Source organism: Lepidochelys kempii, chromosome 3 (genome assembly GCF_965140265.1).
Source record: "Lepidochelys kempii isolate rLepKem1 chromosome 3, rLepKem1.hap2, whole genome shotgun sequence".
Lineage (NCBI taxonomy): Eukaryota > Metazoa > Chordata > Testudines > Cheloniidae > Lepidochelys > Lepidochelys kempii.
The window spans coordinates 2,592,057-2,618,201 of NC_133258.1; the positions used below are offsets into that span (position 1 = coordinate 2,592,057).

Consider the following 26,145-nt stretch of genomic DNA (forward strand, 5'->3'; position numbering starts at 1 on the left):
ATCATCTGTTTTGTACAAAGTACACCCTGTGAGTGTACTTTAAAAAGTCTTGATTTGTTGAACATTACTATCCTGTTGAATTGTCTGTACTATCATTCTATGTGAAGTTATGAAGTATTGCTGTGTGTTTGTTACCAAAATATGTGGAATGTGGGAAACACCCACAGCCAGCCTTTCAGTAGCAACAAAGGAGCAACTAACCCTGCCAAGACAGATTTACATCTAGATTGGCTAGACAGGCGTTGATGTCCTATCAAGAAAAATCCACTCTCCCAGAGACTCCTCTGAGAGGGTATGTGCAAATGTGGGCTATCTAACCCCCATCTAATAGCAGTAAGGATCTTTCTAGCACCTGGAGAGAAAGCATAAATGACAGTTGATGACATCACCACTTGGCCTCTCTCCTCCCACATCTCAACACCTGGAAGATCATTTGGAAGACAAAGACTTTGAACTGGGGAGATTGGTCCCAGGCTGAAAGGGAATATAGCCTGTGTATTAAGAACTGTAAACTGCCTGGAACATCCAGTGGGGTGAGAAACTGCTTAATTCAAATCTTGCTTAGTCTGTAGAATTTAGACTGTGGTTTTATTTTTATGTCTTATAACCAGCTATGATCTCTTTGCATTCCACTTATAATCACTTAAAATCTATCTCTCGGTAGTTAATAAATCTGTTTTATAGTTTATCTAAAACAGTGTGTTTTTGATTGAAGTTCTTGGGGAATCTGCTCAGATTACAATGGCTGGTGCTTGTCCACTTCTCTTTGATGAAGTGGTGAACTAATTGATGAGCTTGCACTGTTCAAGAGAAGGTCTTGAGCAGTGTAAGATGGTACATTACTGGGATGCAAGGCTGGGAGCTGGAGAGATTGCCTGGTGTCTCTTTATACAGTTCATGAGTGGCTTAGAGCAGCAGTTCTCAACTTGGGGTCTGTGGCCCCTGGGGGTCCGTGAGCCCTTTCGGGGGGGCTGCAGAGCCCCACTGCTGAAACCTGGTGCCCTTAGCACCAATGCCCCCCACAGGGCTGAAGTGGGGAGCAGCACAGGGCTGAAACCCTGAGCTCTTCCCGCCTCTGCTAAAACCCCAACATGGGCAGAAACCTTGAGTCCATGGGCAGAGTTGAGGGGGCACAAGGGTATTGCCTCTCCAAAACTGCAGTGTCTTACCCAGAGTGGGGCAGTCCTGAGGGCAGCTCCACCACCCACCTCCCCTAAACCCCTCAGGCCCTGCCCTCTGGCCAGGTCCTAGTGAGGAAGCTGGAGCCAGGCAGTGTGGGGCAGCTGCTCCTTTGGCTGGTGGTGCCATGGAGTGGGCAGTCGTGACTTTCCCCCATCTGCTGCTGGTGCCTGGGGTTTTGGTGCTCCTAAGTCCCCAGCCCCGTTTGACTGCTCACACAGGCAGTCAGAGCTACCCGGGCGGCTCTGGGCCCAGCAGAGCCCTTGGGGAGTAGCCCCCGGCACACAGCCCCAGACAGGTGGGTGGCCTGCTGAGTTTAGTCAGGGGGTGCAGGTGGTGCTCCCTCCCTGGACCCCACTGTGTGGAGCTGGCCAGAGCCCCACCGGTTCTTCCCCCACAAAAAATAGAAGTCAAACTATGCCTATGCCCAAGTGTCCCACCCCTGGCCCGGAGCCCTGAGTTCCCTCCCCCGAGCTGGGCCCTGGAGTTTTTCTAGTATGTTGGTGGGTGGGGCGGGGGGCTCCGAAAGAACAATGTTGAGAACCCCTGGCTTAGAGAGCATTCATGCAACTCAGCTGGGTATGGGTCTCCACATGTTGACGGCTGAGCAATCCCAGCATCTGGAGATGTTTATTGCTTGTCACTAGCATAGCATTGTGAGACACAACCCAGGCGGGAGAGTTTAAGGGGACTCAGCAGCCTCACAGTTGCAGGTTGTACCCCGGGGATCCCGTCACACTCACCCCTTCCGCGGTTTTTGTCTTTACTGGAAACTTAGACAAAAAGGACACAATTTATGCCTCAGCCTAAGCTTCCCCTTTGGGCTTGGTTGTCCACAGGAGGATGGTCCAGTCCTCAAGTTGTTTTAACTTACACTTGTCTGCCCTTGGCACCAAGGGACAGTATTGCAGCCAGGAATTGCTGGGGTGTCGGTACACTCTAGTCAAGCTCCCTTAACCCTGGACACATCCTCTACACTAAGCCACCCAAGGATTCCTCTACGCAGGGGAAATCCTCAGAATACTGGCTCTGCTAGCTTTCCACTACAGAGGCCAGCAGGAGTTGTCTCATGAATGGTGGATCCCAGCTCTCTAAACTGGACAAGTGCTGCAAGAACGAACCAGTGGGTGAGAAATACCTTAGTAAGAAAGTGACTTGTTGATAAGTCTAGGCTATAGATTGTGTGTGATGTTTCTCTTTTGACTGCACAGTGAAAAAGAGGTTACTTACCTGTAGCTGCGGGTTCTTCGAGCTATGTGGTCCCTATTTGTATTCCATACGTGGGTGCGCAGGCAAGCCATGCGCCTGAGTCCAGAAGTATTTGTTAGCAGCGTCCATTGACCCGCACATGCATCTCCTCGTGCTCACAGCCAAGGGTATAATAGGTCATGTGGATCGACGTCTCTCCCGTATCCCTCTTACCACTGTGCAAGTATTGGAATACAAAGAGGGGCCACAGATCTTGAAGAACCTCCAGTTACAAGTAAGTAACCTCCTCTTCTGCTCTGAGTGATGTATTCCATACATGGGTAACAAGAGAACTGTGATCAGAGCGGAGGTGGATGCGAGGATGTGATAGGAAGTGCAGTGTGCTGTCTGGCTTGGCCCACAGCAGCATCTGTAGCCACCGCTTGTGTACTAGCTTGTGAACGTGTGAACCAAGCGCCAGGTTGTGGCATGACAGATAGCTTGCCATGAGACATCCGCAAGGCAGGGCAATGTGGCTGCTTGTGCTCGTGTAGAGTTCGCTATGTCTCCATCAGGCAGGGGCACTTTGGCTTGTGTGTAGCATGTGCAGATGCACCCGGAGACCCATTTGGAGATTCATTGGGAGGACAGGGCTTGGCCCTTGGATCAGGTCATCAATGGCCACAAATAGTTTTGGTGATGAGTGAAAGGAGCGAGTCCTGTGGAGGGAGAATGCCAGTGCACGGCAGACGTCGAGGGAGTGCCTGTTCGTGTGGAAGGCGTGTGGTTTGGGGCAGAACACAGGTAGGTGGATGCACTGATTTAGGTGGAACTGTGATGCTACTTTTGGAAGGAATTGAGACTGTAACCATAAGGACACTTTGTCCTTGTGGAATACAATGTAAAGGGGGGTCTGCCCCGTCTAGCTGAGGTAATAGCTACCAAGAATATCACCTTCTAGGAGAGGTGGGAGGAGAAGCACATTGCTGGTGGCTTGAAGGGTGGCTTTGTGAGGGTGGAGAAAACAAGATTAAGGTCCCACAAGGGTGTGGATTTGAGTAGTGGTGGGCAGGTATTCAGTAAACAGGTGGTGGTTGGGTATGTAAACACAGAGGCACTGCGCATGCAGGGAAGAAAGGCACTGACCGCTGTCAGTGGACCTGGATAGAGCTCAGGGCAAGGCCCGACATTCTGAGATCGAGAAGGTGGTTGAGGACAATAGGTATAGATATTGCACTCAGTGTGTGGTGATGGCGGTGAGCCCATCATGTGAAGGAGCTCCTTTTAGCTTGGTAGCAGCCGCTCGTGAATGCCTTCCTGCTCTGGTTAAGGATGTGTTGCACCGGGGTCTAGCCTCGAGCCCCATCCAAATACCAGGGTGTGAGGTGAAGAGGGCTCAGATTGCTATGCCCGATCCGGCTCCAATCTTATCTGAGGAGATCCGGGAGTGCTCGGAGTCACAGACACACAGGACTAGTGCTGTTTCACCTGGGCATAGTTTTATGTTGCTGCTGTATCCAGCCCTTGGGGAGCAGGCCTGGCCAGGTAAGATGTTAACAAGACGGCCTGCTTAGGTGGCCAATGGACTGAACATAAGAACAGCCACACTGGGTCAGACCAAAGGTCCATCTAGCCCAGTATCTTGTCTTCCGACAGTGGCCAATGCCAGGTGCCCCAGAGGGAATGAACAGAACAGGGAATCGTCAAGTGATCCATCCCCTGTCACCCATTCCCAGCTTCTGGCAAACAAAGGCTAGGGACACCATCCCTGCCCATCCTGGCTGATAGCCACTGATGGGCCTATCCTCCATGAACGTATCTAGTTCTTTTCTCAACCCTATTATAGTCTTGGCAGGTCCGTCTCTAGGTTGGTGCGGGGCCTGGGACATATCGGCCCCTGCTGGCTTGGGGGTCCCGCTCTGCATTGGCAGTTGGGTCCACAGGACGGATCCGGTCTGTTGCTGGGCTGCCTGCTGCTGCGGGGTGGCAGCCGAGACCCCAGGTGCATGGGGCGTCAGCCGGGACCTTGATCGTGCGGGGCAGCAGCAGAGTCCCGGGTGCAGGGTGGCAGCAGAGCCCCGCTCATGTGGGGTGGCAGCCAGGAGCCCAGGGGTACTGCAGCACCTTCTGCACCCCTCGTTCCCACTCCTATGTCTTCCGGGACTGACCACACCGGCCAATCACACTGGCCTGCAGGGCCCCCTCAAAGTGCGGGGATTGTGTGCGTTGTGTGAAGAAATACTTCCTTTTATTAGTTTTAAACCTGTTGCCTATTAATTCATTTGGTGACCCCCAGTTCTTGTGGTATAAGAAGCAATAAATAACACTTCCCTATTCACTCTTTCCACACCAGTCATGATTTTATAGACCTCAGTCATATCCCCCCCCTTAGTCGTCTCTTTTCTAAGCTGAAAAGTCCCAGTCTTATTAATCTCTCCTCATAGAAAAGTCCCAATTTTATTAATCTCTCCTCACCTCTTAGAATCATAGAATCATAGACGATAAGGGTTGGAAGAGACCTCAGGAAGTCATCTAGTCCCACCCCCTGCTCAAAGCAGGACCAATCCCCAACTAAATCAGGACCAACACAAACTAAACCAACTCTTCCACCGCCACTTCCTCAAATGTCATGAGGAAAGCCTCTGGGTTGTCCGAGGGGCCCAATTTCACAAGCCTCAATGGTGAGCCACCATTTCTGGGGCTGGGTCTCCAGCCCTGGAGGTGAAGCCCCAGGAAGTCTCTGAGGCTATATCAGTGCCATTGCCTGTTGGATCAACCACTGCTGCTGTTCCTGCTGCTCCCCCAAAATCCCAGACTACCTGTTGCTGCTGCACAAGATGCTGCTGCTGGGTCTTGGTCATCCACTTCAGAAGACATTCCAGATCCATGTTGTCACTCTCTTAGCAACCCATGAGTTTAAGCCCAGGGTGTTCAACAAGCCCAGCTCACCCAAGACTCCCTTTTCTCCAGGGGTGGGAAGATCATGCCCAAATTCTCCACCATGTTGTCACTGGGTTCCTTCCCCAGGGTGCCCCTTAGTCCCTGGGCGAGGCCCCCTGCCCTCACCTGGGCCTCTGCTCTGGATGTCTGGCTGTTCCACCATGCCTGAACCCAGTCGTAAGCAGCTCAGCCCTCCAACTGAGCCACAAAGAGTCCACCCCTTTCAGGGTTGTCAGTGACCACAGGAAGAAATTAACACAAATGAATTCTCCCATAGGTGGGCTAAGGTTTTCTTCCTCAAAGGGCTTCTGTGAAGTTATGACCCTACCTAGACTCATAGGCTAATCTGGAGAAATAGTCCCATAAGAGGTGGTTCAGCAGCAGGGTCTCCCTCCCTTCTTTCCTCTAGAGTGGGGCTGCAGGCAGGACTGGTGGTCTGCTCTTCTCTCTCTCGTCCTTCACCAGCTATGCTGGTTTCCCTTTTTAAGTTCCTCCCTCCAAATCTGACATCTCTGATAATCCCGACTGAGCCCACAATAGCCATTGGCCCTGCACTGTCCTGTGTGGGGTTTGTATACACCATCACCCTATTACTTCAGCTATTTCACTATTCACAATCCCGGATTGGTGACCTATGTTAAATGGTGTTGTTTCTGCTCCCTGATGGATCACACCCTTTATAAACAAGAGGCGGAGATCAGGCCTTGAGGAAGTAATTTGCGGTGTGAACATAAATTTGCGGAAGAATTCATGCCATTTCCAGCAGGAATACTTGAGCACATGCACCTTTACATGAGCAGTTGTGACACTTTTGCATTCTGCAAAGGTTTTTGGGTTCCAACATCTGTTACACAAGTGCTCCCAGAAAATGACTAAAGAGGTTGTGCAGAGCCATGGTGGTGAACTGAGGGGGCTGACTGCAGACACTGTTCCTTAATCTTTGTTTAATTCAGTATTTGTACAGCTCTCAACGTGACACATACAGTGCTGTGGCTGGAATGGAAATGACGTTTGGAAACTGCTTCAGAATAAATGTTTGGTTTGTTAGCCGACCTCAGAGGTCATTCTTCTCAGCTCTGACCCTCTTGTAGCTGTGCAAGAGGAAGTGGTGCATAGTTCACCAGAAGGGGATCAAGTCATCACTTTTGAGGCTGGCTGCAGAAAAAGAGATTCACCTTATACAACAGCCCAGCACTGTCCCGCTTAGTAGAAGTCTGGAGCAAGACTGTATCATGACTGATGCCTTTACATTACCAATAATTCATATTTGGTATAAAGAAGAATGAAAGTTAAGGCAGAATGATAAGATTACCTCTAGCCCTGTGTCTTTAAACTCAAGTGCAGGGCAGACAGGGACCTGGATTGAGAGTTGATCCCTCCAGCCAGGAAAATTAACATGCCAATTTAAGGTCACAAAGCTAAAACAACCTCTCCCCTCATAGTGTGGGGAGAGGTTTATCTGGAATTAAGATGTGAAGGTGGCTGGGAGACAAACATTGGGTCGTAACAGCTGCAAAAGAACTATTTGAAGTTGTGGAAGCAATACAGCCCTCAAAGCAAAACAGGAACCCAAACTGTTTTTGGAAAGAAGCATCTACAATCCTGAATGAAACTGGGAAACAAACAATGGACATTTCACTAGCGTCTGGCATATTCTCGTAGGAGAGCACATCAGCAAAAAGAAAAAACCCTTGTGGGGGAGGACATGGGGGATGAAACAATTCCATTCAGGTTCTAATACATGGCTCATCACCATAGTATCTATGTGGTAGATCTTGAAAGGTGTAATTGAGGGGCCCCAAGGGAGGCAAGGGGAGGAGAAGAATGACATGGTACACCTGATACCGGCAATCGATCTCCCACAGACAGGCTGTCACATACCAAAGGGTCAGGGAGTTGGGACAGCCTGGAACAGAGAAGGTGAGTTCTTTAGAAATAGAAGGATTTGCTTTCTGTACTACAACTCTCCCATAGGGTATTGTTTAGGGCTGCTGTTCTCCAGCTGCACATGGAATGCTTAATGACCCGGACAAGAACCAGGTGTAAGGGATGTAAGCATGTTCAGTGAATAAATGAACTTTAGAATCTATTGGTCCCAGAGGGGAGGCTGAATTCATATTAAAAGCAGAAATATGAAGCCCAGCAGTATGGCTAATGACACAAGGTGTCTGCAATATTCCATCATGCTCCATCTAGCAAACAAATTAATTAGAAATGTAAAAGCCCACAAGGCCTAGGATGTATGGGACAGGAAGAGCAACCAGGCCAGGATGTAGTGTCTAACAAGCTATCCAGTGGTGAGAGAAGCACTCAAGAGGACAGACTGGAACTGGGCCAGGGTGACTTGTTTCCTGGAGCTCACAGGCTGGTTATGGGGATGCCTAATCCAAACCATGGTTTAATTTAAGAGCAACAGATGTTAGAAAAACAATCCACAAGAACAAAAGTTAGCAACAGATATTAATAAATGAGAAGGATTTGGTCCTGCTTTGAGCAGGGGGTTGGACTAGATGACCTCTTGAGGTCCCTTCCATCTCTGATATTCTATGATTCTATGATTCTAAGGATCCCTAATTAACAGAGACAAAATCGCAGGGTGAGAGCTGAGGACAGAGCTAGAGAGGAAGAATAAGGGAGTAAAAGAAAGAGAGAGAAGAAGAAAAGGAGCAGACAGAGAGAAAAGAGAAAGTGAGGAAAGAATGTATTAGAGAAAGACAGATCTAGGGAGCCAGAGAGGGAGGGATTCTACAGGCCTTGCAGGGTAAAGTAATACAGGAGAGAGTCCACTGGGTGTCACCACAGCACCACGGCAGGGAAACGTAGCGTGAGGATACCAAGAAAGTACCTGCCTTGCTGGAGTTGAAGGTTTCTTGCACAGCTTCTTCCTCAGGAAATCGTGGGCGCATGTGCTGTTGTCCCACTAGGTGGGAGCGCCTCTGCGCTGAGCTGCCTTTGCTTGAGCAACCTGGAGCCCTGTCGGTACATGTCCCATCCCAGACCATCCAGAGAGAGGGCATGGCCTGGGTTGCTCATTCGGCCAGTAGAACAGGGGAGCGTGTAACTACATCAACCTTTCCCAAACAGATCCCTCCATCTTACATATGAAAAAGTTGAGAGGGGACACATCTCCCCACCCGTGTCCTTCACAGCTGAGCTGGATTTACGATGGCCGTGCTCTACTGTCTAGCTGTGACAGACACCGGGGCCTGGAGTCACAGAAACGAAGTTGTACAAGTGGCGAAATTGGCCCAAAGTCTGCCAACAGTACAACGCTCAGCTCCTTACTTCAGGTCTCCAGTCACAGTGTACACTGAGCAGGGAACAACTGGGTGCGTTTCCTGTAGATAAGTGGTCCCCAAAGTGTGGGGCATGCCATCCAAGGGGGACATGGAGAAATGGTGTTTTTTTTGGGGGGGGGCGCAGTGGGGCACAGGTCAGCCTCCACTGGGGGTGGGGAGGGAACACTACCCAGCCCTGCTCTGCCCTCAGGCCCGGCTAGGGTGACCAGATGTCCCGATATTATAGGAACAGTCCCAATATTCGCGACTTTTTCTTATATAGGTGCCTATAACCCCCCACCCCGTCCTGATTTTTCACACTTTCTATCTGGTTACCCTGGCCCCAACCCTGGCTGCCGGCCTCCACCACAACCCAGCCATGGCTCTACTCCTGGCCCTGGCCCCACCCCCAGCCTTGGCCCCTGGCTGTGGCTCCATTCCCGGCCCCAGCGCTGCTCCCAACCCCAGCTCCCAGGGGTGGGGGGCAGACAGGGGTAAGGGGGGGGGCGTGACTGTGAAAAGGTTGGGGACCACTGGTGTAGAGAGCCCGACTCCTGGCCAATTAAAGGCATACTGCATCCCCATGATTAGCTATGGTTGGTTCCAGCAGTAGCCACTGGCATCAATTGATACTGATCTCTGCCATGTGAAGGAAGTATAACCCTTTGATACCTTGGACACAGGGCGTGACTGGGTTCAGTAGGACACACCCAAATCAGGCTTAGCGCATCTGTGTGTCACACCTTTCTTATACCAACGAATGGCGGGTGTACTTTTGTCACATGAGACATGCTGCTTCCTCATCACAGTCTGAGCTGGAAAAATGCTTCATGCAGAGCTGGACGCTCTTCTGGGAGCCCACGTTATGCACGGTTGCTAAGGAATCCGGTCCCTGCCTTGGGAGCCATATGTGTTCTGCACATCAATCTCCGACTGTGTCTGGCTCTTAAAGAGAGAGACCCGTGTCTGCACGCCAACCATCTTTCTAAGCAATGTCTTGCAAATGCCTCTCCCCAGCCGAATAAGGTGGGCACTTGCCACCAGTGTTCAGAGAATGACAGGAGTGATTACATACGATCATATCAGCTCTCCTCCTGAGAGACTCAGCTCCTCCCAACAACCAGCCAGACGCCCAAGTGTCCCTCACAGCTGCCCCAACCTGGGCTGTTTTGGCATATCCCTCCCGAGGCTCCTCTAGACTCTGCATTGCTTGTAGCTGTTTGCTCAGCTCCCTAAGCCTGCATGTTTCTCTCTATGTATTGCTGTATTGGCTGCCCACAGCACGTACTTCTCACTTCCCCTTACACTCAGCTCCCTTGCCATGTACTGCTCACCACAGCTCTTTTTGCCTCGATGGCTATCTTGGCTCTCCTAGAGTCAGTGGACACTTCTGCAAAGCTGAAGTTAACAAGAGTTGCGTGTAATCAGCACCTCTGAAAATCAGGTCACTTATTTATGTGCCTAATTGTAAATTTATGTGCCTAGCTTTAGCACCTATGTTAAAAATCCTGGCCACAGTCTTGGATCCCTTATGGAAAAGTCCTATTGAATTTAATGAGGAAGCAACCAATAGGGGGGTCTAATGAAATTCCTCTAGATTCTATACTCTCTGATAGAGGATGATAACCTTGCTGTAGGTTTTTTTTGAGCCATCCTATAGAAAGGATACAGTGATGCAGGATATAAAGTAGGAGTGTGCTAATTACATTTGCTGATGACATAAAGTTGGACGGCTTTATCAAGAGCAAGGAGGCTCAGACCCTTACACAGGAAGACCTTGAGGACTGAAGTAATAGAAACTGGATGGAAGTTCTAAGGTCACGCACTTAGGGACTAACAACAAGAATTTCTGCTGTAAGCTGGAGGCTCATCGTTTGGAAATGACAAGAGGAGGAGAGAGACCTGGGAGTGTTTGTTGACCACAGAATGACTGTGAGCCATGTGACGCTGCAATGTGAGCGCAATGTGCATCAGTGAAGGTATTTCCAGTGGCACCAGAGAAGCATTAAAGCCATTGTGCAAGGCACATCAGACCTCATCTGGAATACTGGGTACAGTTCTGTTCACCCATGTTCACAAAAGATGAAAGTGAACTGGCCCAGGTGCAGAGAAGAGCTACTAGGGATGATCAGAGGAATGGAGGACCTAGCTTAAGAGACGGGATTGAGAGTGCTTGGCTTGTTTAACCTAACACAATGAAAGCTGAGAGGGGATATGATTGTTTGATATAAATACATCAGGACTTAAACCCCAGGGAGGGAACAGAACTAGTAAAGAACAGTGTTGGCTGACACAAGAACAAATGGGTATAAACTGGCCATGAATACATTTTATGTTAGACATTAAAAGAAGTTTTCTAACCATCAGAGGAGTGAGGTTCTGGAACAAACTCCCAATACAATTAATGAGGCCACACAATCCAACTTCTGGTTTAAAGCTGGAGCTTGATACATTTACGAATGGCATTATGTGAGGGGGTTGCCTGCGATAGCAGGGACTGGATTTGATGACTCAGGAGGTCCCTTCCTGTCCTATGTTCTCTTGCAGGAAGGGTATTATTATTATTTGCATTTAATGCTATCGGACTTCCCCATAAAGGATGGCAGTTCCAGAGAAGTGAAAAAGATGTGAATTTAAAAGAAATTTTCAAGTACTGTTAAATCCACTAGACCATGTCATCATGGAAATAGCAGTAGATTTGTGTTTAAAAAAGCAACCCACACCCAGAAAACATGGAAGGCGCTAGCTGGTTTATGCATTGCATGTATTTATGAGAAGGTATCCTTGTTATTCATAGAGCGCCGGAATTCAGGGACAGTCAGTTACTGCCTAGAAAGCATGTGCATATTCTCAAGGTGACTGTGCCCTTGTACCTTCTGCATGTGTGCGTGGGGAGACTGAGGCAGAAGAGAGAGGGAAACAAACATTGAACAAATGTCACCTCCATTAATCCAAGATGGCATCTGCTATTACTGCAGGAGCTCTGCCTTTAGCACAGAGGAAGTCAAACGATCCTGACAACTTCATATAACAAAACTGAGAGTAAACTTTGTCAGGAACCAGTATTGCTGGTGACTGGGCTGTACTTCCCTGCTGGAAGTCACTTTCTCATCTTGTGCGGGATGTAACGTGCACATCACCAAGGGTGGCTGTTCTGAATTCTCTAGGCAACTATGTTTGGCATGAAATAATCCTTTGCCCTTCATGGCACCTTTCATGGGAAACGCCCAGAGCGCTTACAAGCCCTCATTAATTAAATCTTGCAATTGCCATATTGTGCTGATAACCCACCACTCTATTTCTCCTGCCCTGCCCTCTCCCTATCACCCAGGTTCTCAGCCCTTCTTGTTGCCCCAGAATCTCCTTAGAGTGTCTCAACACTTAATTAAACTAAAGAATGGCAAAACCTGACCTTTCGTTTTTCCTTCCAAGACTTGCTCCTCTTCCCCTTTTCCCATCACTGCTGAGAACTCCACCATCCTCCCAATCCCTCAACCTGCAGCCTTGGAGTGCTCTGTGGATCCTTCCTAGTATTATTTGTATTGCAGACCATATTGTCCTGCTTCTATACTCTTGTCCTCCCATCTGTTCCCTTCTTTACACATCATCCCTCCTTCCTCAGCCCCACCCTTTGTCGGGCATCACGTTCTCTGTCCACTTGAGACTGTAAAGCCTTTGGGGCAGGGACCGTGTTTCTGTAAATCACCCAGCAATGCTACTAAGGTGCCACAGTAAAAATGCTGCAGTATGAGTGTTGTTAGCAGTTACGGTTGCCCTGGTTCACACAGTGAATAAACGGCAGAGCCAGATGTCCTAATTCCAACTCCCTGAGCTGTCTAGCAGCTCTGCTGTGTGCAGCTGTTGAGTAGGGGATTTATTTGGGTCACCCTGCCACGATTCTGGTGGGTCCCTGTTTGGAAAAAAACACAAATGAATGAGGCAGCAGCCTTCTTTGCAATGATGCTCATTCCTTTATTGTGGTCCTTGTTGCCATTTTGAAAGGTGCTGGAACTTTCTGTTCATTTCCAGCACCACATCAAAGCTACCTTACAGAGTATTGAAGAAGTGTCCATCCAAAGCCAGAGGGGGTGTGAGGACAATGACCTTTCCCAGCACGGTATGTATAATATATATATATATATTTATAATATGTCCTGTATATTCATATGTATAGAGTGACAAGGATGGGCCACCATACAGGAAACTTTTGATTTCTAAATAAATCACCATAACAACAGGCACAAAAATTTGGTCCTAATCAAGGCCCTCACCTTGTCAATCAGCTGATCAATTAAAAAAAAAATACCAACCTGCTAACCCCCTCTGGAATTTGCCCCCGGTCGTCGCTCACACCAACAGTAACTAGTCCCCTTGGTGACACACACGCACGCCCACACACACCTACATACGTTCCTATGGAAACACGTACATACCAACATACAAAGAACAATAGAAATATACACCCGAGGTTGTTGCAGCAACGCAGTGAGGCTGTGGGAGTGATCCAGCCCATCGTACCAAGGCAGAGGGCTAGCTTCGTGGTTCTCATCTTAAATAACCAGTATTTATTTACAGCCTTGCTTGGTTTTTGTGCTACGAAGATCGTGAGGTTACTGGCAGCAGCAGCTAGAGCGTGCGCGAGACTCTCAGACGTCCACGCGCAACAGATGCGTCAAAGCGGCACTTAGGCATTGAGAGCTCAGCCCCGCCCCCCCGCAGTCTGCACACCATCAACAGGGGGCGCCACCTGCAGAGTTTTCTTAGGTCAAAATCAAAATTCAAAGCTGGCCAAGGGGTGAGATGTGACCCCAGAGTGTCTGTGTCAAATTTCCAACCCCCAGGGGAGGTTTCTTAACGAGAGCAGCTGAGTCGGCTGGAGAGTTTTCACATGGGCCCCATCTCAGCCATAATCCTGTCTGGGTCCTGTGCGTCACCAGGGCACAGAAAATAACCTCCAGAGGGCAAACAGGCTCGGCACCAGAGGCGGTGGGAGATGGTATTTAGCCCTTGAGAGGCAGGCTAGTCACCCGTGTCTGCCTTACCCACCCTATGCACCATGCGATAGAAGAGAGCAGGGGCGTCTCTGTGCTAAGAGTGGGTGGGCAGGCACAGAGGCCAGCGTGTCTAAAACTGGGTATCTACCACCACAGAACTGGCCTGTGCTGGAGTCCTAGAAATGGATGGACAGGAGCTAAAGGGCAACTGCATTTGCCTACAGGGGCCTTTGTGTCTAGCTCTGCCAATTTCCAGCACGCTTACTGGAGGAGGAGGCTCTGGCACTGGAATGAAAATCCAGCAGCTCTCTCGGGCTGTGTTTAAAGCTACATCGGGGGCGCACACAACCCTTCTGCAAATCAGGCATCCCACGGCTGGGCGTTAAAGGCAACGCAGAAATGGAAGGTGGGAGATTTGTTCTGCAGCTGGCTCAGTTAGTTCAAGTTCCTCTTCATAGAATCATAGAATATCAGGGTTGGAAGGGACCCCAGAAGGTCATCTAGTCCCACCCCCTGCTCAAAACAGGACCAATCCCCAATTAAATCATCCCAGCCAGGGCTTTGTCAAGCCTGACCTTAAAAACCTCTAAGGAAGGAGATTCTACCACCTCCCTAGGTAACGCATTCCAGTGTTTCACCACCTTCCTAGTGAAAAAGTTTTTCCTAATATCCAATCTAAACCTCCCCCCCTGCAACTTGAGACCATTACTCCTTGTCCTGTCATCTGCTACCACTGAGAATAGTCTAGAACCATCCTCTTTGGAACCACCTCTCAGGTAGTTGAAAGCAGCTATCAAATCCCCCCTCTTTCTTCTCTTCTGCAGACTAAAAAATCCCAGTTCCCTCAGCCTCTCCTCATAAGTCATGTGTTCTAGACCCCTAATCATTTTTGTTGCCCTTCGCTGGACTCTCTCCAATTTATCCACATCCTTCTTGTAGTGTGGGGCCCAAAACTGGACACAGTACTCCAGATGAGTACTCTTCAGTAAAGGGGAAGAAGAGGTTTTGTTCTGGGAGCTGGGAATGGGACACACTTGCCATGGGTGCATTTGGGTGGGGAGCTGCTTTTGACCCCCCCGCAGCATTGTCCCTGAAGGAGGGTTGGAGCCCAAGTCACTCCCCGTGAACGGTGCTAGAGAAAAGCGACTTCACCTGGTATGTTGTCTATGCAATCACTCCCAGCTGCTCACCCTCCACATTAGCTCTCTCCTCTCATCTGGAGAGACGTTTAATGAGTTTGGAGCTCCTGAGGCAGGTCTCCTGCTTCTGGGTGAGATAAAGGAGCCAATCTCTCAGGTTAAGCCAGCCCAGACCCCCATGCTTCTTCACAACATTATGGGCCAAGCTCTAGGGTGAGGCAGCAGGAATGAGGAGAAACCATCCGCTGCAGACTTTTGCACCTGATGGAGAGAGTGAACTGTCCACCCACAAGGAGTCTGGCAGCAGCTCCCCCTTTTTAGCCTCAGCTAGTTCCATCCCACAAAACCTGATCACCCCCCTGCCCCGCATCCACACAAAACTAGGACAGATCTCTGCTTCCCCAGTCCCATTACTTAGCATGGAGATGGGAGAATTGGGGAGCCCCTAGCGTATCTGAAGGGGGTACATGGTGCCCCCACTTTTCAGTCTGTATCCTTCCTCCTGCAGCCCAGTGCTCTATTTTGTAAGTGTGGGGATAAGTCCCAAGGGGACTGAGCCTGTCTTTGATAGTTTCGGTAAGGAGCTGGCATTGGAGAAGGGACATCTTCGTGGCCACAGACAGAGTATGAATGCACCCCAGCTTTCACTCTCACCTCCCTTTGCTCCTCTCACTGACACTCCCTGTGACAGGTACTGCTCTATGGCAGCGTGTTCCCCAGTCCCATGGAGGATCGTCCATGGATGCGAGCTCATGGATCTTTCACGTGAATGTGCTTTTTTGGGGTGCTCCGTTAGCTTTTCTACCTGCTGCAGATGGGCAGGGCTAGTTTCTAACCTCAGCCAGAGAGCTGTGGCTTCTCTCACCAGCTTTACACACCCGCATCGTCTGAAGTGATGCAAGGCACAATGAGGGCATCCTTCCTCCATCAGAAGCTGGTGAAAGGGGCGAGCCCGAGAGAAGCCTTAGTGGTGATACTGCACAAGCATTGTTGACTCTAGTAACGCAGAAGCAGGGGCCTACACGCTGCCCAGGGCCCAGTTTGGAAGCGCCATGCTGGCTGGTTGGCAGCCTGAACGCATCTTCGAGAAAGTAGCAGCTGGCTTCATCTTTAAACAAGCACATGTGGCCAGCTGAGACTCCAGGGCCTGGTAGGCAGCAGGGCAGGGCTGCTACACGCTGAAAGGCAGGCTGCGGCTTCCATGGGCTACACCATGGTATGAAACAAGAGGGTGGTTGAAAGCCCTGTTGTTGCGTTCCAGGGACTCCATCGGCCATGCTTTACCCGTCCGTGACCCGGGGGCTAACTGGAAAGCTGACTCAGCAGTGGTTTGCTCTTCTCTAACCTGTACAAAAGAAGCCCTCGATCTGGGGAGACTAATTAGCTGATTCCCATGATGCAGGGATTTGCTACCCAGTGATCCCTGCAATGACCCTCCCCCCGCTTTATGTAGCACTCAAACTCTTTGAAAGAAGATGCTGTTGGTGTCTCCCCTCTGAAAGCTGAGTGAGGCCCCAGCCCTTCTCACTCCTCCGTTCCCACCCCAATTCAATGGCCTGTGGGTTTCAACACCTGTGCACCTGGAAGAGGAAAGTTCTAGAAAGCCTGGCAGAAGCAAACAGCAGTGACAGAGACAGGGAGAGAGGGAAGCAGCCGTAAGTGCAGAAGGCTACAAGACAGGCAGTGGCCAGACCCTAATAAGAAACTCCCTTGGTCTCACAATACCCTCTATGGGGCCAGCCCTCATATTCTCCTTGGATTTCCTAGTTCAAGCCCAGGCGTCTGGATTCCAGGACGCATCTCCTTCTTCTGCTCCAGCAGGGTGCTGGCCTCAGACCAGGAAAAGTGGAAGGACAATTTCATAATCCAAGTCTTCTTAGGTGAACCCGATAAATCACTTTCCCATCGACTATGATCTTGCAAAGGTCTTTGATCTCTCCCCATCCCATTCCCCAGCACTGCACATTTGCAAACCATCCAAGAGCCCATAACTGTCTACGCTCACCCAGCGGCCTGGCACACCCAACCAGGTCCCAGGTGAGGATGCACCTGCCCTCAGCTGAACTGTTGAACGTCGACACACTCAGGAACACTGAACTTTGTTCTAAGAATAGCCACCCATGCTGTTGCCAGAGCCATGTTTTAATCCTCCTCCTCAGGACTGGACAAAAGTGCCTCGCCTCTTGTCCCTCCTTCTTTTACTAGCTTCCCTGCCCTCCTCCACAGCCCCTGCACCAGACCAAAGATGTTTTTGAGACTAGCAGTTTAACACCTTCTTGTATCACCCAGTCCAGGTAGCCAGTGCATGGGATAAATGTGTTCGTCTGCCCTTCACTGATTCTTTCCCTCTAGTGCCAGGGACAGTAGATATTTTCGTTTCTGCTTTGACCTGGGAGGTCAGTTTTCAAGTAGATAATGTTGTTCTCCAGCCTCTGTGCACTTCTTTGGGGAGAACAGGAGATGCCCACTGGCTGCTCCACCCCAACGAGGGACTGTGAACCAAGTTGGATGTCCGATGACTTAATGGGGCAGGCCCAACCATCTCCAAAAGGTGCAGCTGGCGAGCAAAGTCTCAGGATCACTGGAAAACTTTAGCTCCCCCCGTTGGCTGGGTTTGGTTAATTCACACCCCCTTTGTTCATCAAGGGGCAAGAGCTGAGCCCAGAACTCAAGGAGACGTCCCTGCTGCTGCCACTGTTGATAGAGCACAGGAAGTGTCTCTTTGTCCGGGGCCAGCAAACGCAAGGCCCAGCTGCCAGAAAATCCCCAAACACGTGTGGGAACGGCTGTTCGCCGGGGCACGGGTCTCGTGGGGTATCCCAGGGAATCTGGCAAAGCAAACAACCACCCCACACGCGGAGTCCATGGAGAGCTCTGAGTGATCTCATCTCACGAGAAAGCCATCAGAGAGAGAGGGCAGAGCTTCTCTCCCACCGTCTGCTTGTTTCCGCCCCGAGGAGGTGACTGTGCAGTAGGAGTGGGGAGTATGCCAATGACACGATGAAAATGCAGCTTCCGCAGGCTGCGGCTGGCTCCTGTTTTAAACAAGATGGGGGGTAGTAGAAGGGAGAAATCTACATGGTGCCCACCACCCACCTAGGCTGAGCCTTATTTTGAACTTATTCTCCTAACTCTGCATTGCCAATCCGCTTCATAAATAAATACGATCAATAAATAAAGTGACAGATCCAGAGGCGGGGAGGGAGGCAGCGCCCGTGTCCCCAGGAACTGACGCTGAGTGTCTCACACAATCACACACACACACGAGAAGTAGCTGAAGACAAAGACGAGATGGGACCGGGCGGGGAGGCTGCCAGCGGGGAATCCCCTTCCCCAGCCGAGCGTTTTCGGAAGCAGCCAGTGATGGGTGGCGTAGTCCTTGCTATAAGATGGAAGGGAAGGGAGGAGCTGCAGGGCGTCACTCATGAGCTGGCATCGTGGGGGGGCGCTGGGACATGGATGCCAGGGAATTGTGAGTTGTTGAGGGTGGCAGCGGCCGGGGCGTCTGGCACCTGAGAGTGGGACAAGAAAAAGAGAAAAACTGGTCTCCTGTCACATCGCCCACCTCCTCCCACTTCTCTCCCTCCTCCCAGCCTCCCATCCAGCTCCCCTAACTGGAAACGCCAGCCACTTTCTTCAGCGAGTCGCTGTAAAGGAAACTCATGTGAAGCTTGAGGGGATGGAATAAATGCTACAGCATCAGCACGAAACACCCTTTGAATCACAGGGTCAAATCCCAGCAGAGTCAGTTCTGCCCTTCATACCCACGTGGGAGGCACACGGAGTTCCCTGGGGTCACCGGCAGACTCTGGACTAGGTGCTGCGCTGCAGGCCAGAGGAGGCTGCAGGCTGTGGGATGGGAGACCCTGTACATGTTTGGTGTCATTGCCATCCTGCTTTTAACACTGGTTTAACAACAGCCACAAAACTAAGGTTAGTGTCTAGCCACCAGGAACTGGGGCACTCACTCAGTTTAGGTGCCAAACTTTAGGCTTCCAAATTTGAAAATCTTGGTCCCAGGTTCTTTCTGGGCTTGTTAACCCTGCACTAAAAGCCGGATGGAAAGCGGTTTCCTGCCCTGGCACCAGTGCAGGCTCTTTATCGAGATGGCAGCCCTGAACCACGGGCTTGTCAGGACTAATGGTTCAAGCTGGCTGAGGCGTCAAGACTGGGCAATGCTGGGCAGTGTTTGCTGTGACCGATGAGACTCGGGTCCCTAGTGCAGGGAGTCTGGTAGGGCCTCACGGACAGAGACCTGCTCTAGACTTGTGCAGGGGCTCTGGCCATGTAAACAGCCCCCGTGTCCTTGAAACTGCCTGGCTTGGGCAGGATGAGGTCCCACCAGTCCAGTAACAAGCTTGTCATCTCTGTGGGGTCCTGAGCATTGGCAGAGGTCGCTGCTTGCACTCGAAAATAAAACCTAGCACGGGCACACAGTACTTTCCCTCTGGCCGGTGCTGTCTGGGCATCGAGTGAACCCTCCCCAGTCCCGAGGAGGTGGGTACGTAATAGAGGCAGAGGGGGGTGATGAGACAGATGTACACATAAGCGCATCCCCGCCCCCGCACTTCACCAGGGAAAGGACCCTAAAGCAGAGACCAGGGGATTGCCTTTCTCTCCTCCGCCATGCTTGGAGCTTCCTCATTCTCTGATTCTCCAGCCTGAAGAACAGACGCCCCAGCAGCAACAAACGTGCCAGGCATGGAACAGATGGGTTATTATTTCAATGCAACTGGTTATTAATTATTCCCTGGCAGACCAGTGGGGACCTCACAGCTGCTCATTTCCGCTCTGCCCCTTCCACCCTGTTCAGAGGTCCCTGCCTCCCTTCAGCCCTCACGTTCACCCCACTGAGCGCCAGCAGGCATCAGAATCAGGCTGTTTTTCACTTCACCCCAGCGGACACTCACCAGGATCGGGACTTCCTCACCCTGGCAGCTGCCGGCCGCTCTAGGAGACTATCCAGGCGCATCAGTCTCTCAAGGTGCAGAGCTCGTGGGTCCTGCTCACCCTGGTCCCCAGTCAGCTCAAACTCAAACACAGCTGGGGGAGAGAGATCCAGCTCCAGGAACATGATGTTCTCAGCCTTCATGGAACAGGATGAAAACAACACCAACAAATGGATTCACTGACATGGGCACAGGCAGACCCACTGATCACCTGCAGAAAAGCTGGGCTCAGTCTTGGGGGCAGGAGATTTTTTTCTATTGGGGCAGCTGTAGGTCACTCTCCCCAGATACACTGCCTCCCATTTATATACTCCGACCTACCCCAGCTTGCTCTCCATGGCCTGCTCAAACCTCAGCTCCTGCAAGAGAGTCGGCTAGTGCCACTTGTGATGATGCGTCCACGAGGGACAGGACTGAGAGGCCCCAACTGCATTGCACACAGGGCAGCGAGCAGCTGTCTGAGTTAGAACATCAGAACAACCAGTGGTCCATTTAACCCAGTATCTGGTATTCCACCAGTGGCCAATGCCAGGTGCCTCAGAGGAAATGAGCAGAACAGGTCACTTATTGAGTGATCCATCCCCTGTCATCCATTCCCAGCTTCTGGCTATTGATGGACCTATCCTCCATGAACTTATCTAGTTCTTTTTTGAACCCCATTATAATTTTGTCCCTTTTTCCAGATAATTGATGATGAGTATGTTGAACAGCACTGGGACCAGTACAGACCCCTGGGGGACCTGCTATTTACCCCTCTCCATTCTGAAAATGGACCATTTATTCCTACCCGTTGTTTCCTTTTTTTTAGCCGTTACTGATCCATGAGAGGATTGGTGGGGGTGGGAGAAGATACCTCTGCTGGTGAATTTAGCTGGCAGGGCTGTGGGGGAGATGCTGTGGGTGTAAGCCTGCTCTGTGGCACCTTTCCCCTCACCTGGAAGCAGACAGTGCAAACTGTTGTGGCAAGATGGCCGATGTTAGTCCGGTGGGTCCTGCGCTTTTCTTGGCAGGGAGCTAAGATGCCCCCCTTTGCCCCTGCTCTTGGGTGCTGAGGGCCCTGCTACTAGCCTGGGAAGGTGGTAGAGGAGGGAAGCAGGGGAGGGGTCTGGGTTTGCTCCTCACTCTGAGTCCCAGCCCCTCTCAACCCCTGTGGGTTTCTTACCCTCATCCCCCTTAGGTGGGGTTACCCTCAGTCCTTAGATGCTGTGGGGAAGGGAGTCTCCCTGTCCTACTGGGCAGGGTCTCCCTTACTCCAATTCTCAGATCTTCCAAATCTCTCCACACACCTCCAAGCTCCAGTCCTCTCTCCTTCCTCCTCCCCCTCTATCTGCCTGACGCAGGGGGTTTTATTAGGTTCCTAACAAGGCCTTAATTGACTGCAGGTGCTCCAATTAACCTGCAGCCACCTTCCCTAGTCTACAGTGAACCACGCCTTAATTAGCCTTAAACTTATATATTTCCCCTCTAGCACTCTCCCGCTGCTCCCTGGCCCTCCTGTATCACACTGTGAAGAGCTTAGCATGGCTTGGAGCGGGAGCTGGCTTCCTTTGGCCCTTCAAACAGAGCTCCTCTTCCCAGGCCAACGAGCGTAGTTGTCAGGTGGGTGATAACCCCTCCAACCCCACAAGCTTAGAGATGCTCTTCAACGCTGGACCTCGAACATGCTCCATCCAGGTGCTCTGCTTCACAAAGCTAAACTTCTCTTCCTGCTGATGTGACGCCTTATACCCCAGGAAAAGGAGCCACCACATTTCCACTCTCAGAGGATCCATTCCCTTGATTCCCTCATTCCCTCCATCAATTCACCCAGCCATAGATCGGTTCCACCTTTTTCCCATCTGTCCACGCAATGACTTCACTCCACCCCTCCTTTCAGCTCCTGCACTCACCCGGTACCTCGGGTGGGATCCCATGGCCATGGCCACCCGCGCATACTGGCTGATGGGTCTCTTGTAGCCCACGGCAGAGGTTGGCCTCTTCTTCATTTGGTTGTTGCTGCTAAGGAGAAATTTATAATAAACATTTTTACCATATAAAATTATCCACTAAAAATAAATCCAGACAAAGCATGGAATTGGCTGCCTCAGTCTCTCTCTAAATGGATGTAAATTTCTGCAGAGTTGGTCTTCTCTTCCTTCCTGTTCTGTGCCCAGGGTATGGTGGAGAGCTGATCCCCTAGACTGCCAAGGTTTGACTTCTACTGCACATCATTAACAGAGACCATCTACAGGGATGAAAGGTGTAAGCCTTTAGCTACCAGAGAAATTTGAGGGGAGGTCCAAGGGGTATGGCTAACAGCAGAGGGATGGAAATTAGTACAGGAATCTTGCGGCTGAGTAACACAGCACTGGAATAGATTATCAGGCAATGGAACAGGCTCTCTCAGGAAGTTGTGACCTGTGAATCCCTGGACAGGAAGATCACAAGAGGGTGCTTGCTGGGTTGGAAAGTTGAAAGCCAAGGGGGCCAGAGGGGAGGCAAAGAAGAGAGACTTGGAGAAGCAGCTGAACTTTGGGGGGCTCATCCAAGAACCTCCAAAGCTCCTGAGGCTTGTCCATCACTGGGATCACAGGCAGAAGGGCCAGTGATGATGATCTGGGTCAGCCAATAAATACAGGCTGGGAAGAATTAGCTTTTTATCTACAGGTGCCAGTAAACGTCAGTTTCACTGCACCCGGACACACCGATGGAAAATATTTCAACGGATGATAATTGAGGTTTGCAGATCGGCAACGTCAGAAAGATGCTGCTTGAGAACTTAAAAGTTTGATGTAAGGCTATTTCCTCTGGCTATTCTGGCATGTGATGGTGACAATTTGTGTTTTCGATGGTTAGAAAGCTTTAACTGTTTGAATCTCAGTGTCAACTGTCATGAAGTCCTCACTGTGTGAGCCCCCACTATCTGCTCCCCACATAATTTTCCACAACTGTGAAAATTTAAATTAAAAAATATTGTAAACACAAACTGATATTATCCATCAACATTATAAAAAAAATTAAAATTCTGCCAAGCCTAAATAAATAAAAACCTTAGTCAGAAACATCAAATCTGCCTGTGCATAGTGTCTGCTTTCCCTGAGCCATCAGCTTTGCATTAGCCTTCATCACTGGTTCTCAAATTGCACGGCCCATGCAGTATATCCGTGTGGAGCGGAGCACTGGCTGATCATGAGGGCTGGCAGCATGGGGGCATATGCACTCCCCATTTGGGAAGGCTAGCCCCCTGCCCTGCCTCTTCTGCCCAAGGCCCTGCCTTGCTCCGTCCCTTCTGCCCAAGGCTCTGCCCCCAACTCCTTCCACCCCCCAGCTTTGATCGGCTGGGCTACCGGCAGATCTGCGAGCCCTGGCTGGCCTGCTGGTGACCAGAGCAGTCCAGAGCCCCAGCTGGCTTGCCAGTGCCTGGAGCAGCCTGGAGGAGCCCCAAGCCCTGGCCAGCCAGCCAGGACTGAGCCCTGAGCCTGAGCTGCCCACAGGACCTCTGAGCCCTGCCACAGCCCAGCCTCGGGGCTGCAGCGGGGAGAATTAGCAGAGTTTTGGGGAATCTTAGCCTCCCCCAGCCTCCATTACCAGCTGCCTATGGCTGGCAGGGAAGAGATGCTGGTTGATGTGGCAGCTCCCGTCAAGAGGAATTGAGCTGCTTCCATAAAGAACTGAACGCCAGCAGCTGAGCAGCCACTGGGAGAATGAGCCAAGCAGATCAGGCCATTGAGTTTCAGTGTATGAGTGCCGGGGACTATGGGGGAGGGTTAAAATACAGTGGTTCCCCCCTGGGCTTGGCAGATGGGGTGGAGAAGAAGAGGAAGGAGCTGAGATTGTGAGGAACACAAGAACGGCCACACTGGGTCAGACTGGTCCATCCAGCCCAGTGTCCTCTCTTCCCATAGCGGCCAATGCCAGGTGCCCCAGGGGGAGTGAACCTAACAGGTAATGATCAAGTGATCTCTCTCCTGCCATCCAGCTCCACCCTCTGACAAACAGAGGCTAGGGACACCAGGAGGAGGGTGGGGGAGGTGTGCAGACAGGATCTCCAGCATAAGAAGTGAACAAACCACTGGAAAAGTTTGAAACCCTGTCCTTGGCTTGACAGGCTCTCTAGTGAGGGGGATGGAGCCGCAAGCCAGGCGAAGGCTTTTCGCTCTCTCCATTCTGCTCCTGTCACATGGCCCTGGCACTCCCAGGTCCCTCGGAGTGCTACGTAGCCAGTGCTGAGCAGGGCTGAGCAGTGGGAAAGCAGCAGCTGTCTCCTCGGAGAGAGAGGGGCCAGGCAGCTACCTCAGCTGCCCACCTTAACTCTCCTGCCCGAACCTCCCCAGGCCCTGCAGTGCTGTGGCCATGAGCTAGAGGGTTCAGGCCTTTTATTACAAGAACAGAGCAAATGGCAGAGCTTTTCTCCTTCTGGCAGCGAGGTCACCGCTCTGCTGCCTGACATGGGCACACCTTGCCAGACACAAAGCTGGTTGGTACCATACATAGGCGCCAACTCCGTGGGGCTTCAGGCACCCATGCAAAAACATTAGCGGGTGCTTAGCACCCACCGGCAACCAGCTCCCCACTTCTCCCTCAATGCCTCCTGCCCTGCCGAGCAACTCCTCCCCCTCCCTCCCAGCGCCGCACGCCCACCGTGATCAGTTGTTCCGCGGCATGCAGGAGGTGCTGGGGTGGGAGGGGGAGGAGCAGGGATGGGCCGCGCTCGGGAGAGGGGGCAGAACTGGGTGGGAAGAGGTGGGGCAGGGGCAGAGCGGGGGAAGGAAGAGGGGGCTGTGTCCCCACACCGCGGTCAGAGGTTGTTCTTTTCTGCCGGTGCCCATTCTTCAGAGCACTCCCCTCTGAGACTCTGGGCCAAATTCACCCCTCAGGAGGTGTTTTGTGAGGCTGCAGCTGGACAGTGACAACGTGTTATGGTGTTAAGGAGGGTTCTCCGCTCTGCGAGACAATAACACAGTAACGGACAGGCTGTCCCTGCCCCGCTGGGCTTCCGCTCGCTCTTCCATCCCAGACAGCTAATTCTCCCCATTCAGAATCCTCCCTCCTGCAGCCATGAGGGGGCACCACCAGTGCCTCAGAAAAATACCCCACTGGTAGGCCAGGCCTCCTCTCCCAGAATGGCAGCCTTACCCCCCAGCAGGCACGAGCGGCTGGAACTTCCACTGGTCCTCCTCAGAGTCGTAGTACAGGCGGTTCATGATCTTGTTCTTCTCTTCAGGAGGGATAAAGTTCTCAATGATCAAGTATCTGAGCAAAAGCCAGGGTAAGAGGGAGTTGGAGTGAGCAAGTGGGGGTGGCAAGACAAAAGGGGCGAGGGAGTGAGAAGAAGGAAAGGGGGAGATGAATGGGAGAAAAGGTGGGAAGAAGCAAAGTGTTGGGAAAAGAGGAGAGAGAGATTGGGGGGAGGATGGGCCGACACACAGAGAAATGGGAGAGGGAAACATGAGAGCAAAGGGGAAGACGAACAGGTAAAAATAGGATAAAATGACAGAATCAAAGATCGCACAGAGAGAAATACAGCCAGCCAGAGAGAGATGGGGACAGAAAGAGACCGAGCACATCAATCAGAGAAAAGAGACACAGCATTTCCTATAAGCTTTGTTTTTAGACAATAACTCTGCAAGTCCCTTACTCACCTTATATTATTATTTTTTATTACAAATATTTGCACTGTAAAAATGATAACCAAAAGAAACAGTATTTTTCAATTCATCTCATACAAGTACTGTAGTGCAATCTCTTTATCATGAAAGTGAAACTTACAAATCTATATTTTTTTTGATACATAAATGCACTCAAAAACAAAATAATGCAAAACTTTAGAGCCTACAAGTCCACTCAGTCCTACTTCTTATTCAGCCAATCGCTAAGACAAACAAGTTTGTTTACATTTATGGGAGATACTGCTGCCCACTTCTTATTTACAATGTCACCAGAAAGTGAGAACAGGCATTTGCATGGCACTTTTGTAGCTGGCATTGCAAGGTATCTGCATGCCAGATATGCTAGACATTCGTAAGCCCCTCATGCTTCACCCACCATTCTAGAGGACATGCTTCCATGCTGATGATGCTCGTTAAAAAAATAATGCATTAATTAAATTTGTGACTGAACTCCTTGAGGGAGAATTGTATGTTCCCTGCTCTGTTTTACCCACACTCTGCCATATATTTCATCTCATGGCAGTCTCAGATGATGACCCAGCACATGTTGTTCATTTTAAGAACATTTTCACTGCAGATTTCACAAAACACAAAGAAGGTACCAATGTGAGATTTCTAAAGATAGCTATGGCACTTGACCCAGGTTTAAGACACTGAAGAGCCTTTCAAAATCTGAGAGGGACGACGTGTGGAGCATACCTTCAGAAATCTTAAAAGAGCAACACTCTGATGCGGAAACTACAGACCCCGAACCACCAAAAAAGAAAATCAACCTTCTGCTGGTGGCATCTGACTCATAATGAAAATGAACATGCATCAGCCCTCACTGC

General features: G+C 50.8%; 1 protein-coding gene across 2 annotated transcripts in view; it reads right to left on the reverse strand.

The window, feature by feature from the left end:
- Window positions 1–12,540: 12,540 nt before the first annotated feature.
- Window positions 12,541–26,145, reverse strand: part of KIF3C (kinesin family member 3C) — a 65,260-nt gene continuing 51,655 nt past the window's right edge. Inside the window, exons 5-8 of one of the 2 annotated variants that reach the window (XM_073335489.1) lie at window positions 24,783–24,899; window positions 21,557–21,662; window positions 19,629–19,804; window positions 12,541–18,230 (exon numbers count right to left, since the gene is read on the reverse strand). In XM_073335489.1, the coding sequence (XP_073191590.1) occupies window positions 18,137–18,230; window positions 19,629–19,804; window positions 21,557–21,662; window positions 24,783–24,899 (493 nt within the window). In that variant the 3' untranslated portion in view covers window positions 12,541–18,136. Of the gene's footprint in view, window positions 18,231–19,628; window positions 19,805–21,556; window positions 21,666–24,782; window positions 24,900–26,145 lie in introns of both variants that reach the window. The other variant, XM_073335488.1, reaches the window with a different exon arrangement.